Source organism: Athene cunicularia, assembly GCF_003259725.1.
Source record: "Athene cunicularia isolate RWA chromosome 4 unlocalized genomic scaffold, athCun1 chr4_part3, whole genome shotgun sequence".
Classification (NCBI taxonomy): Eukaryota; Metazoa; Chordata; class Aves; order Strigiformes; family Strigidae; genus Athene; species Athene cunicularia.
In genome coordinates this window covers 15,426,132-15,441,465 of record NW_020799100.1, presented here as the reverse complement: position 1 = coordinate 15,441,465, position 15,334 = coordinate 15,426,132, and the positions used below count along the sequence as shown (strand labels likewise).

At 39.0% G+C, this 15,334-nt stretch overlaps 1 protein-coding gene across 1 annotated transcript in view; it reads left to right on the top strand.

Annotated features, from left to right (window-relative positions):
• Positions 1-15,334, top strand: part of MAP7D3 (MAP7 domain containing 3) — a 46,683-nt gene that overhangs the window by 439 nt on the left and 30,910 nt on the right. The window contains exons 2-5 of the mRNA XM_026848809.1: positions 1,478-1,530; positions 6,665-6,723; positions 13,473-13,574; positions 14,408-14,488. Of these exons, the coding sequence (XP_026704610.1) occupies positions 1,478-1,530; positions 6,665-6,723; positions 13,473-13,574; positions 14,408-14,488 (295 nt within the window). The remainder of the gene's footprint in view (positions 1-1,477; positions 1,531-6,664; positions 6,724-13,472; positions 13,575-14,407; positions 14,489-15,334) is intronic.

Below are 15,334 nucleotides of genomic sequence, written 5' to 3'. Positions count from 1 at the left end.
GGGGCTGCCCGGCCACAGCCCCTCTCCCCGCCCGCCGGCCCGGACGGGGCTGCGAGGCTGCCGGGCGTCATTCCCCCACCTCCAGGCGCTAAGTGCTGACTTGGGACCTCTCGCCGCTTGTAGGCAGCAGCAGAGGCGGCTGCAGGACTGCTTCGTTACACGAGTCGCCCATTTTTCACCACTTCTTGACGGTCTGAACTTCTCGGTTTCTCTGGCGGCTCTTGCATGCAGGCTGGCAGCTATCGCAGATGGCTTGTCCCAGCGGTGTGTCCGGTGGCTGCTCCGAGCGCAGAAGACGGGGACAGTCCGTGGCATTGACTCGTAATCCAAGATTGGATAACGCCTCAATTTATTTTTCTTTTAACTTTTTTGAACAGGTGTCTTGAGGGCTAAAGAAACTCTGTTTTGGTTTTGTCCTTAGATGTGTTTATGTGCCTGTTTATACTGACGGTCCTTAATAATTATGGCACTCTGAAATGAGTATTGTGCATGCGTGATGTGTGTTCCAAGCATAATTTCATGGCACATCCCCACAAGTTAGCTTTGTAGGTGAGCCATTAGAAAAGATAAACATCTTCGTATCCCAGAAAAAAAAAAAAAAAGTGGTTTGATTTAAACTAACTTGGACTACGTACAAAAACTACTCTTAACAGCCTCTCGCTTGAGAGATACATGTACCTATGTAATTACATAAAGAAGAGTGCTGGCAAAGGGTCCTGAATGCACAGCTCTCATCTGGCAGTCTTTCTTCTTCGTTGTGTTGTGTGTCAGAAATATTATTTAATTACGTTTTATTTCTCTTTCAAAATTAAAACAATCTAGTATTCCAGAAGGAGAACAGTCTGCCAAAAGATAGTGCTTCTCACCTGCACAGGCCATGTCTATTTGATCCTAATCCTCCCTGCTAGAACTGCTGAATTTTCTTTTGTGTGTTGGATGCAATTATACTGGCGCTCCTAAGTTTCTTTAAAGAAGGGCACCCGTGTTTGCTGACAGCTGTCATAACCTAGATTTGGTCCCGAAACCAGAGGTGAAATGTTCCTTGAAGCAGGCAGCTCCATCTCCCTTTAGATATGCACATCATGTTAAAAAAATAAAAACCCTCACTAGATCCTGGAAAGGCTAGACCTTGAATTTTTTTTCCCTGAGGGGTTAGGAGTCACTGAACCAGAATCTAAACTTTAGTTTAGATAGAATGCATTTCTAGCAGTTATCTGCTAGAAGATAAACTCATTGCTTATGTGAGTTGAAGCAATACTGTCTGTCACTGTACAGGTCGCTGCAGTTCTGCTCCTGACTTTTTGTCAGTAGCATTCCCTCACTCTCTGGGGAAGGCAGATGATGTTTAGAAATCGTCCTTGCAATCCAGTGGTTAACAGTGGAATTTGCAAGATAATTGCGGCTGTATTTGCTGTTGTTTGGAGAAGTTATGAGCAGCAACCAAGTCTGATACCGCAGCTGTTTGGAGAAGATGTAGAAAAAAAAAAAAGACAGCGGGAGGAACGTCATTCTGTCCCACCCTACAGTTCGGTAGGTTCAGAGAGGGACATAACTTTCTGCCTTTCTAAGTTCAGTTTGCTGCATGGGGAGCTTCTGAGAAGGTTCCAAAATACCTGCTAACTAGAATACTTGCACCCAGTTTCTGCTGCTCTGTGGGCAATTGTGTACTTTGCTGTCTTAATCAATCTGGAGAACAAAATCTATACAAAACAAATATAGTGCTGTGCACCTTCAGTCACTTGCCAATGAACTTCTAGTTAGGAATCTCACATTTAAAGAATAAATATAAATGAGCAGCATCTTGCTGAGAAACCACAGCTCCTGGTAGTCTGGCTAGGAGGTGTATATATATTTTGTAGTTACCTTTTGCATAGGTTCCTTTGTTGATCCTTATTACAGGACTGCTGTGTTCTTGTTCCCTGCCTCTCTGCTCTCTGTTACCAGCCTCTTAATACTGGTTTGATCTGTAGCTGATTGGTGCTTGTTGATTGTTTTAGGCCTTGAAAGTGTAGAATCCCATGGTACCACTTATTACTAACTTCTGTACCAATGCGGTAAGTTTAAAGAGAATCTTTTATTTGCCAATTCAAGCTAGTATTGAGGTGAGGAAAAGGTGTTTCTCTTTCTTTGAGTATCAACTGTAATTAAGACTCTGCAGGCCAAATCATGCCTGCTATGCCAGTTCTACAATTCCTTTGCAATAATTTTCTGCCCTTACATCCCTGTCCAATCTTATTTAATTTAGGTGGACAACAAAAAGCAGAATTTGTTACTACAGCTAGAAGCCAGTTAACATTTCTGTCAATGATCCATGAACGTCATTTAACATTAGGAATGAATTGTGATTGTACATTGTGAAACAGCAGTGCATAAATGGCAGTTGCTTACTCTGTTCTTGTGATCCATGCTTGCTGCTGTCATCCTTCAGGGATGAAGAGGAATTTTTGCTCCTGTTCTAATACCATAAGCACTGCTGAGCTTGTTAAGATTTGAGAAGAGGGGAGTAGCCAGTTACTTGTGGTTTACCCAGTAAATTAGGTTTTTCTTGAGTGGTATGGATAATCAGAATACAAATACATATAATTTAAGCTGTTGTAGCCTACATTTATTGTTTTATCTTCATTTTCACTGAAATACTAAAATCTCTTATCCTGTCTCTTGTACCAGTGGTAGAGAGTGTGTATTTGCTTTTGACAGAGCTTGGCTGAGCTTTTGGCAGGATTTCCACTAGTGTATTGAGTCACTGTTGTGAATATTGTTCAGAACAGTATATTAAAATGCTATATGTATATTTTCCTTTCTAAGACCTATGTGATCTTTTGGTAAACCTGTCTCAGGACCTGGGACAAAAAATAAAGTGCCTTTTTCAACAAATCTAGCTGCGGGCATAATTCGTGTGACCTCCGTGGCCAAGCTCAACATGGTTGGAACCTGTCTGATAAAATAACAGCTTCATTCCACCTGATCAATTGTTTCTCCCATTGTAACTTACACTGTCTGGCTTTGTCTTGCCTGGAGAACAGTTCCTGGTAACTTCTTTACCAAACACATATACACAGAATTGGCACAAAAAAGGAGGCTGGATGGATAACTAATACTGAAACTTCACTGCTCAAGCAAGTAGTCAGGAACATGCGTGGATTTGTCTGGTCTTTAGTTAAGAGTTACAAAACGTAACTTAAGACACAAGTTTTGCACCAACACCTGTGGAAGTACTAGAGAACGCTTTGGCAGAGTCTTGGTGACAGAGTCCCACAAGAGAAGATGGTGAGTGATGTCTAGAGAACATTGTTGGGGATCCACAAGTGTCTGTCAGTCACTTAACCAGTTAATTGACCTCTGCATCAGAGCTGCTTGCTGGCAAGAGAAAGAATTTACTTTTATATTTTGTTTTTTACAGAGTGGTTGTCAGTAGAGGTAGGCTTCAAAACTTGTCTGGGAAGCTGCAAGACGAAGGAACTATTCCTTTGCCAGGTTTCTGATAGCATGGGGGTGCTACAGTAAAAGCATCCTCAATGTTCAGTTGTTCTACTTGATGGTGTTTGTATGAAAGACTCTGTGGAGCAAAGGTGGCCCAGTGACTAGCATTCAACTGGCATTCACCAGGTCTTGTTTTGTCAAGCTCCTAGTAACTTTGGAAAGGGTCTTATAAGGTTTTTCTGCCCTTCATCTTTTTTTTCCCCTGCGTGGCGGGAGTAGTTACACTGCTTTACAGGGTGCCAAGGTGATAAATGCAAAGAAGTGCACAGAAATTGGATTTCACATAGATCCCAGTGGTGAGAGAGAACAATCCCAAGTCAGGCTGAGAACTTAATGTAATTGTAATGGCTATAAGCCTTAATTTCATTTTCTTCTTGTTCATGGAAATGCAATAGTACAGAGTAGGGATAATTTCATGCTAATTCATAAAGATGTATGCTACATATTAGATGCTTAACATTTTGAAGATTACTTCCAGTTGTAAATGGTTTATAAAAAAGGTTTTATTTTAATTTAAAACTTTAAATTCTTGAGATTTTTCCAAATGCATTCAAGAAAGAAATCTTCCTTGCTACAAAGAAAAAAAAATAATTCAAAACCATGTGCCTATACAACATATTTTTAAAAATTCCTTATACAGAATGTTCCATTCTCTACATATTTCTTCATGTGTTAAAGTTACACAAGATTCCATGCTCCAATTCAGATGGAAGTATTAAACAAATAATGACTTCAAGGATCATAACTCTTAACAGTGACAGTCCAGAGATACTGTGGCTTGTACTATCCCTAACTGTACATAGCCTTACAGTGTGACTAGAATGAAGGACTGCTGCTGCTTTATACACTTGTGGTTTTCAAAAAGAAAACAGGTAGAAATATTTAAAGTACTGCTATGCTATTATTAATTATCACTTCTTAAAAGTGATAAGAGAGTTAAGAAGAAAAGCACTGGGTAATTATGAGATAAATGGAAGAAATACTCTGGGGCCTCAAATGCTGCTGTCTGTCTTTAAACTTGATTAAATAATTGGAGATGCTTGCAGTCCTGTTGTGAAAGGATATCCTGACAAATTAAATTCTGAGCATGCAGTTTTAATGACTTCTGTGAATATGACCTATCAGATGACTTGCGATATTTTAAAAACAAATGGGATTTTGAATTCTTGGTCTGCCACAAATAAATTAGCACCATTTAGCTTTCAATTGCATAGCTTACAACCAGGTAATTCTTAATTGATGATATGCTTTCGATGTGTTTGCATAAGTCTGTCCAGTAATTAAAACTGTTCTAGATTCTGGTGATTAACTTGTTTGGAGTGTGGGATTCACAGAAGAAAAAATAAATGCTACTCAAAGCATTTTCTTTTGAAAGAGAAGCCTCAGCTGCCCTGCATAATGCCTCAGCCATCCACCCTATATATGCCTGTGTGTTCACAGTGTACATAAATGGATGCAGGCATTTGCTTTTAAGAAGCCTGGCGTAGCTGCTTGACATTTGTTTTCTTCTAAATTAATTTTATTTTCCAGTCAGTTTGGAACTTCTGCTTTCTAGGTGGAGAATCCACAGCTGAAGTTGCCTTTGAAGAAAACAGTTACCACTAGCCATGCTCAGCATACTTCTGTCTTTCCTTGCAGTGTTTTTTGGGTTCATAATTCCCAGGGAACTTCTATTATACTGTTTTATGAGTACGTAACTGGCTTTTAATTTACAGACAACCTCTGTTGTTTAAATGCACTGACCTGAATCTTGTGAGGGAGCAAAGATACTGTAGTGGCCTATGAATTGCCTTCTCTGGGCAAGTGTTTTAAAGTTTTTAAGTGTTAAAATTCCTCTCCCAAGTCCAAGAGAAATTGGCTACAAGAGTAGAGAAATCCTGTAGAGATCTGTATACTTAAAGAACATAATTTAATAGAACACAGTCATTTGAAAGTTTGTCCTCTACTTAGTTTTGCCAAGAGAATTTCTTTAAGGGACATATTTTTGCAGCACAGTGTTGATAAATGATATACAAGTTGTGTTCTGGACGTTCAAAACTAAGGATGGTCATTTCCAGACCAGATCAGCAAGTATCACTTTCCTCACGTTCAGATTTGTCTGAAAGACTTTCTACCACTAGGTCGTGAATGAAGCAAAAATATAGTCTCTTTATTGGTCTCTCTTGCCCTTTTATCCTGCTTAGGTTTTTTTACACCTGTTTGTCATTTTTCACTTAACCCATTCTTCAAGCTCTTTGCACCAGGGATTGATTTGTGATTTGATGGGGTCTTACATTACTTGTAGTGGAATGCCTCAGAGCTTTCATTTTTTAATTAGTTAGGGTAAGCATAGAGTTTTAAGAAAACGTGCGGTATAATTCCTCTTATGTTTTGCGCTACTGTGTTCTGTTTTAGACAGCATTAAACATTCTGCAGACCTGTCAGTGTCTTAGAGCAGTGTTCTAGTGCACAGCTTATTGAGTGATTTGATTTGAGTCAGGGGGCTGGTCTCTTGGGGGTAAGTGCCAACGCAGTCCCTCTTCTGAAGCAGAGATGGTGTTTGAATGACCTCTAAAGTTGTCATAAGAAATTCATCAAGTTTAAAAGGCAAAAGCAGTAGTTTTCACTGCCATCATGTAAAGCCGCTATTATCCTTCCAACTAAAGAAAGCTAAGAATAGTGTTTTCACAGGTTTTGTCTCAAGTTAGTTGTGACTTGTAGTGCTAGGCTGTGTTCTTTGCTGGCATTGTTTGGGCTGGGTGTATTAAACAATAGCCAGCCTGCAAACAAGAGGACTAAAGCATTTACAAGGAAGCAAAAGAAACCAGACTGCTCTGGAAAGGGGGAAGTAGTGGATAGAAATTGGCCAATATCCAGTATTATGGATAGTGCTATATAAAAGAAATAAATCATACAACAGGGAAGACAGATGTGAAAGAGAAGAAGAGAGCAGAAGTTTGTCTTGAAGATACTTTTTGCAGTGGCTGTGCAGGAGTGTGAGCAAGAGTAAGGTGAAGGCAGCCTCCAGAGCTGGAGGAGTAAAGCATTTTCTGACTGCCTAGCTTTTGCCAACACTTGAGCTAGAATTATGGCGAGAACTAAACTGCTCAGAGGAGGTTAGCAGTGAGACTGCTCTCACACCAGTTAAGCCAGTCCAATGTGAGGGACAAAACATGTTAAAAAATTTTCTTCTAATGTACTTTAGGAGCCTGAGGCATCGGAAAGTGTTATTAAAGAAAGAAAATGATCTCCACAGCAGAGCAGGTACTAATCTTCCACTCTGTTTAAAACTCCACCATTTTACCACTTGCATCCTTCTGTAGCTGTTAAACCTTGTATAATTCTGTCAGGTTTGGAGTGTTTAACCTGTATACACTTATATATAAATATTTAACTTATGTCACATAACTAATAAATTTCACAATCAATTCACTTGAAATTATGTAAGGGCATATTTATTATATAAGGTGCTTTCATTTTAGTCCCATGTTTTAGGATACTTTGGAATTTCTACTATGCAGAATCAGGTAGATACCGATTTCTGTTACACTTAGGAAGGTTCACAAGGGACTTTTTAGTCATAGTTTATTGCATCAGCATTGCAGTCAGTGTCTAATATATCTTTAAAAGTAATCACTCAAGGTAGGTGAAAGTAATTTCTGTTTGTTTTGCAGTTGACAAGAAGAGTTTGTAGTTGCCAACCCACAGAAACCATGCAGAAATATTCTCTTTACATCTAAAATGCAGCCTTAATGCATTCTGGTGGAGAATTTTACAGAAAGTACAAATACTTTAGTGCTTTGCTCTTTCACTGAGAAACATAATGAGCACTCCAGCCTTTCCAAAACTCTAGCTTCCCTGTGGCTGTGTCTTATGAAGACTGTGCTTCTAGACAGCAAAGACAAGACAGCAATGCATGGCTGTTTGCTAAAGAACACAATTGGGACTGTAAGGCTCATATATCCTTTCTGCAGGAAGCATCAACTCTGAAGAGAGGTCATTGTGCAGATAAGCTTGGTAAGCACTGTGCAATAAACAGATTAATAACTAATGCCAGGTAGAACAGGGAAATTATCTCAGTTGTATTAAAGCTTGCAGAGAGTTGGAAATGTGTGAAGTAGAGAAATGTCCCCATTGGGGGTCTTTTTATACAAATCGTATCAAAAGAGATGGTAAAAGATTGTGTTCTTTAAAAAAAAAAAAGTGACAAGTGGATCATGTGGAATGAAGAGCCTTTTCACATTTCTTTGGGAAGGTGAGGAAGAAGCTGGGGGAAGAGTGTGGCAAAGGGGAAAATAAAGGCAGCTGAAAACCAGTGGGTGAGAGTATCTGCTGTGGTTCAGTTTAATTTCTTTCAAGTGATAAATCATAACATGTCCTAAAGAACCCCAAATGGTGAAGCTGGGAGCCTTTTCCAGTAAAGGGAGTGGGTTTAGTGTATCAGCCCTGTGTGCACAGTACCAGAGTGCTTCTTACCAACGTTATGATAGCTTCTGCAAGAGTTGCTGACATCTCTTTGTCCTCTTTGAGCTTTGTGCTGTCAGTTGCTTTTCCCATGAAGTAGAGAAAAGCATCTCTTGTCTGAGCAGTGTAAGCAACATTAAAAATAAGAGAATACGAATGGCAGCAGGAATCAGTAAGACTCCATAGGAGATACATTCACAGTCCCGTAACAGCAGCATTTGGACTAAGGATAGTGTCCAGTGTGGCTGTTGGACAGTGCTATAGCATCTCTGACTAGAAAGTTTTGGGGATGGCTGCCAATTCTTTTCAGGACAAATTTTGATTCCTTGATCTGTGCTTGTATTACATTCAAGTTTGGTTTAGATTATATGCTTCCCCTAGGGAAGCTTAAGCCACAAATTAACTAGCAACCTTCCTGGTGCCTCTCTGGTCATGCCCTAGGCTGAAAAAATACAGCAACATGTCTTTAAGATTGCTTCAACCATATCTTTTTAGGTTTACTTACAAGAGAGAAGTAGTGTTTTGTTAATTATGTGGGGGTTTTTTTAATGTTTCCAGCTCTTAATCTGAGTGTGGATGTTGAAGGATAAGTAAATTCTTGCAAATGTGTCTTAAATACTTGTGGAGCTGCTAATTCATATACTATAAAGGAATGCTTGTGTCAAAAGTTTTCCAGTGGGATTGATACTTGTGATAAACTGAAGAAATCTTCCTAAGATGCCTTGAACATTGGGAAGAAAACCAGATTGTTGTACAGAATTAGCTGCAGAAATGGGTTTAAGGAGAGGAAAATACATAAAATAGGTAACCCATGCAGGGAATAAATATAGAATGAAAGTGTGCAAATAGAGTCTGGAATAAGGGTAAGACAACAGGAAGCTCTTCTGGCCTGCTGAAGCTGAGAGACTGTGCACTGCTTTCTGGAGATCTGTGTGCTTCCCATCTGGTGACTGCCCAGACAAAACAGGAGAACCATCTGCCTTCCAGCTGGTCCGTCAGAAGGTGCCTACTGGGAGGCTCACGTAGTTGGTTGTGGAGCCTGTCAGTCCTTGCAGCCCAAAGATGGGATGTGAGGATCAACAGGAAAAGACAGAAGTGGGAAAGCAGGGAAAGAGGAAGGCGTACAGAGAGGGCTTTTCTGTTCATCCTTAGAAACTTTCTGTGGTGTCCACCTGTTTGTGTGAGGGTTCATCCTTCTGGTTTCCTTTAAACAAGGAGTAATGTTGTAAAACCAATTTTTCAAGCAACTAACATAAGATCTTGGATCCATCCATGTCTTAATGTGTTAAATAATTAGTGGAAATCAGCTTAAAAGACTGTGCAGAAATCTCAAACTTGAATGCTGACTTCACTTGTCTTTCCTGAAAGCATGTACAAAAACTATTAAAAAAGAGAATCTGAACAGTTTTACTGAGAAAGGTTACAATCTGCTAGATGAACAGTAGCTGCCTGTAGTAGAGCAAGACAAAAATGACATCTTGCAGATTTGACACAGTTTGCTATAAAATCAGGGATATTTTACTGGAAAGTTCACTTTTGGTTTATGGATTGCTTATTGACTTCTTGTTACCTGCTTTAAACTTTTATGTAAATGTTTAGATTCATAACAATGCTTAACATTCAGGAGACCTCCTAACTTTTGTTTCAAAGGCTGAGTCTGGGATTTTTTTTGTTTGTTTGCTTTGCATGATGAGTCATTAAATCATAAGAACCGGAAGGATTGCTGTGAAAGTCAGCATGTTCTGCTATCCTTTCTGATTCGGCACGGTAAGAGCAAGTGGGGCAGTGTCCAGTGGGTCACAGATAGTGGGAGAGGCGATGGGATGGAAGCCCTAAACCTCATGAGGTGAAGGGATGGGGCTGGTTTCCTCTCTGATGAGGTTTACTAAGCACAGCAACTGTGTGGGTCCTTTGACAGCCTTGGCAAGGGACAAGGGTATTAACTCAGTGCAAGGATTAAAATAGAAATAAAGTTTTATTTTTAGCACTGGTCTCTTCAGGGCATATTGGAAACCTGATCGGCAAAGGGAAGTATTATCATGCTCAGTGCAAGGGAGGCAGCACCATACCTGTGCAGTTAGCATGGTCCTGAGCTGGAAGGTGAAATTGGGAGAGCTGGTTTCAACTGGCACGTTGCCTTCAGCAGTGGCCAGATCCTGGTGCTTCTGTTGGTTTGGTTTATCCATGATACACTTGGCCAGACACATAGTGCTAAACAGCGATGAGGGTGCAGAAGGAAAACTGCTTCTCAAATTACCTAACAGCCCTATATTATTATGCATAAATACAACTTATTATTGGCCACATGTGTGGCTTGTACTTTTATTAATTTTAGCTGAAGTATTTAGAGGTTGACGACAGTAAAATAAACACACACATTATGCTCATCACAGATTATAATTGTGAAAGACTCTAGTGACTACTGTGGGAGGGGAAGCTCAGAATAGAAATAAGATTTAATTTGCCTCTAAGAGAATTTTTCTTCTCCAGGAAGTTTGCTGAAAATGTTCATGAAGGCACTCCCCAGTAATACAGCATGTGACACAGGTTGTAGTGAAATGGTTGTAAACTGATTTCCCATTCTGGGGTATCCTGATTAATTCCAGAAATATTAGGCTTATTTTACAAAGGTAGTTAGGTTTTTGTGTAAAATTATTTTCAGTGAAGCTTTGCTCCATAGCAGACTGCTACATTCCTTATGGAAAACTAAGCAAAAAACCTAGGCATCTGTGCCAAAGAATACTTAAATGAATTAAAAATTAAGAGATATCTGTATTCTTTTAAAGGTTGCAAAGTACAACAGTATGCAATGCATTGTCTCGTACTGTAGTAGAATGTGGATTTTGAAAATCACAGTTTCATACTGTAAATTTACCATAAAATTGACAAGGGATGTAAAACCTGTCTGTTGACCTGGGACTTGGTGAAATTGAGCTTACACATCTTGGGGATGCATCTAATGTGATGGCTGTTCCCCTTTTAATAATTTTTTGTTCAAATCCCCAGTTCACTTTTAATTCTAACTTTCTGTTAAATGGATTGCTTCTGTGTAATGTGAAGGTGAACTCCTAGTGCCTTTAAATCCTGTTGTTTCTATGCAAATAATCAAGCGGTGAACACAAATATTTTAACTGACATACAGAAAAAACCCTGACATACAAAATCCTTTGGCTATTTCTAGACTTTTTTCACCTCTGTGTCCTCTGCAAGCTGTACTGTTTCTGTAACCCACTTTCCTATTCTATAGATCCTTCAGTAATTTTTTTGCAACTTTAATTAAGATGAACTAATTGCTTTGCAGATATGACACATTTTAAATGAGTGCCTTCTAATCATGAACTTTATTCGAGTGTTTATTTTTTTTAATTAATAAATAAAACATAATCCCCTACATCCATTATGACTGGCTTGTTCAGCGAGATTTCTAATAATAAAATACTTCTGCAAGTAAAATATTCATATTGTACTTGTTTAAATTGCAGCTTGCTTCTTACCGTAACTTTGTTACGGAAATTTGGATGTTTAAACTTTGAGAGTTGAGGCAGAATTCCCGTGTTGGTCTTAACTAAACCTGGTGTAGGGTGAATTTATTCTGCTGGGCTTGTTTCCCATCTGGGCTGGGTTGAATTGGCTCAGTCTGCCTCTACACCTTCTGTTTCTCCTCCCTTGCTGATGGAGAGCAAAGAAAAGATGCAACAAATGTTTCTGTATTTGTCTTGACTTTAAATGTTATTTGAAGAAGCCTTTGTCATCTACAAGGGTGTTGTTGGATATAAATGACCTGACTGTATATTTTTGCTCTCAGAAAAACCTACAGCAGGCTGTTTTTCCTCAGGCTGTTTTCACATCTAATTGTATTGAGAATGTATAATTTTGTTGTTCTCCACTTGGTCAGTTTTTGGGCTAGATTCCCATCCATGTGATGTGCTACAGTGTACAAAATCAGCTTTTTTGACTGACTTTTGGTCTACATAGTGAAATTACAGTGAGCCCTTTTTTAGCTGTTCTCTTTGCCAATTGGTAATCTTACCGTGTCGCAGTATATCTGGTCTCTGACTTGTTTGAAAAGAGCCTCAGAGACGTATGGGATGGAACTGAGGAAGACTTTTGTTTGGTGCTGCAATGAAAAATTAATTCAAGACATGGCAACAGCTGCGGGTGACAATTTAGAGTTGCTGAATAAGTATTGTAATCAGCATTTATCACTGACATCACATCGGATTAAACACTTTGAGGTGATTGTTCATGGGCACAGCCTTAGGGAGGGTTATTACCATGACACAACTAGTTGTCATGGCAATGCATGGAGAAGAGGGAGACTCTTCCTTCCTCCTTTGCATTCTGCACTACTCTATTAAAGGGAAGCCTGAGATCATTGGCAAAGCTGTCGTCTTTTTTTTTTTTTTTTTTTAATGTGACACCAAATTCTACTATTCGCCCTTCATGTTATAGTTGAAATCACAGCACGTTATGTGTTACTTTTGTGGATTGCCTTTTCTGTTTAGAACAGGCATCAACTTCTGCTTTCTCATGTTTGGTTGATTGCGTGGTGTATTCTGTTGCTTCCCCCCTAAGTTGGGCTTTTCTGTAAGAACCAAGTTGATCTCCCTTATCTGTCAGCCAAGGTGAGAACAAGGTGTCAGTGCTGCAAGGACACTCCTGTTGAAAGCTGTGCAGGGAAATGGGGTAATGCTGTCTTACAGACTGCCCTGCCTGATTTCTCTGTAACGCTTCACCTTCACAGCCTGAAAGGTGATTAGTTAAAGTGAAAGTTGATACCAAAATAAAGAAAATCTGTGAAAGCGATACAGTAAATTAGTCTCCCTGACATCTTAATGGGTTTTGTTATTTGATGAAATTAATATTGCTAGCATTTCATTTCTGTATGATTAACCAGGAGTCATAGCCTTGTAGTTCACTGTGCTCACCTTGGCAAGACTTGAATAAGGTGAATGGGTCTCTGCACAAATGCTCAAATTACTGTTTTCGAATCTAATTTATAATTGAAAATTATTTTGGAAGATCCAGTTTTAGAAGTACATTGTAAGCATCCCTTAATTGTTTATGCAGCTAGTCCGCTTTGTTTCATGTCACAAAATAATGAAAGGTCTTCATAAACCTTTCCCTGCTTGGGTCTCGTTAGAATGTGATTCCACCAGTGCTAATCGACTATTACATATATGTGTTCAGCCCACAAATACAAATGTAAGTCAGACTTAGAACTTTTCTAAATACTGTTTAATACTGTTTTACTTGTTAGAAAAATTATTTAATACGTTTGATTAAAAAAAACAAAACAAAACTATAGTGCTTTGCTGTGCATTTTAAAACACAAGGTTTCCTAATTGTTTTTCCAAAGAAAAGCTGTGCCAGGTCTGAAGTCTCATTCAACAAGTTTTTTTCTTCTTACAAGTTGAGTAGTCCCAAGTTAGTTATTTAATAAAAGTATCCACAACCTCAAAAAGAATTTTATGTATTTATTTTAGAGATTCATTTCATGAGTTTTGGTTGTAGAGCTTTTATTAATATGAAATAATTCTTTCTCACAGTTGCTGCAGCCCAAGCCATAGCAGAAGAAAGAAGAAGCCAAAGTGGCGTTAGCCCTATTGCAGTCCAGACCTCAATAAACATAAAGACAGCAACTAAACCAGGTATAATTATTAGTCATTGTTCTTAATGAAGTACTGGGTTCACAAGAGAGAGTTAATAGAGAATGAATAAAACATCTTTAAAAAGAGGTTTGATGCTCTTTCTTCAGGAGGCATCATAGCATAAAGCACCTGGTAGATGGTTTGTAGATTCATTGAAGGTCTGATTTTGATGACAGACTTTGTTCTTGACTGGCTCAGAGTTCAGTTGGTGAAGTTGCCTATCTTTTCAGCAGGGCGTAACAACAAAGTTAAATGATTTTTTTGTTGTTGTTCTCTGTCAGGTTAGCGGTTCACTTCTTGCTGAAATTCAAGTTTCTATACATGCAAAGACTTAAGCAGTCTTGGTTCTGCTTAGCCTGCAAACTAGCTATCCTACAGCACTTCGAATTTGTCGTGACGATGGTGAACTATGTGTTCTCAGATTGAGCTTTTCTAGATTCCTGTAATTCTTGATCATAGGAATTAATATGAACAAGAATGAGGATCAGAGCTGAGTTTGGAATAAGGGTATCTTCTCACCAATCTGAGTTCTGCTCAGGCTTTCTTTTGACTGTATGCATTGGGCCTTTTAATACTGTGTCTGCTTTCTGCTGCACCTAGTAAAAATAGCAGAATGGCGGTTGTGAGAGAATGGAAAGGGGGAAAAGGAGGGTATTTAGCTTCCTATGAATCTTTCAGACGACATCTTTAATGTCTATAGAGTGTGCAGTGCTTTGGTGGTATGTGTATCTCAGGAAGGTTCATTTTGATAGTAAAGACTTTCAAATTTTTTATTTAAATATGAATATTCAAAATAACTGACAATTATATGTCTTCTGTTTTTCTCTTGACAGTGATAGATGGTTCCACTCTAAGAACAGAAGAAAGACAAAGGCTGGCCAGGGAACGTAGGGAAGAGCGGGAAAAGCAGCATGGTATTTTCATGTTTCATTTAAAATATCATTTCCTAAAACGTTTGTTATTAATAACTTATCCTCTTATTCCTTCTTCGGTCACTTTTTTCAGGTTGCTGGGAAAAAAAGACAGGGTCTGCTCTTGGTCTTGCATCAGTGACCATTTGTGAATCTGAATGGAGAAGTATTAGATTTGAGAGGAAAACATTCCAGATACCTTTAGCTGCTTGAAGCTGTATGTCCATTTCTTAGTGACCACCAAGCAAATTCAGCCTATTTTTTATTGAAAGCCTTAACAAAAACACTTGAGAAAGTAAAACTTTTGGCTTAGAACTACTTCCTGTAGCCCTCGAGACTGAGGTTTGGGGAACACTGTTTCAGAGAAAACTAAAAAAGATTGAGCTAGTTGAATGACTTGGTTGCCTTGAACACTGCTTCCCTTGTTTCCTAGCACAGTGAAATGACTCCTGGATTGAAGTGTCAGCAGTATACGCTTTATCTTAGCAAAGAATCTGAGATCTAGAGAAGAGCGTAAAATCTTGCCCAGCTTTATGCTGTTTCTGATGTGAATCAGTGCATGTGTGTGCAGCAAGAGAAGAAAGGGTCACAGTATGCCCTGCAGTCCTGGTTCTTGGCCTCCCAGCTTGTGTGGAGTGCTGTCTCTCTGGCCTCTATGTTTGTTTCTTAACGTAAAAGCAAAGTCACACAGCAACAGGAATGATTGTGTTATCCTAAAGTGGAGAGAGGATAGGACTAAGATGCATATAAATTCAGAAGTATATATGTAGATACTGCCTGTGTATTGTTGGTATAATTATCTGGTCTCTCAGTTAGTTTTATCTGTCTAGCTGTGGAAAGTACTTCCAC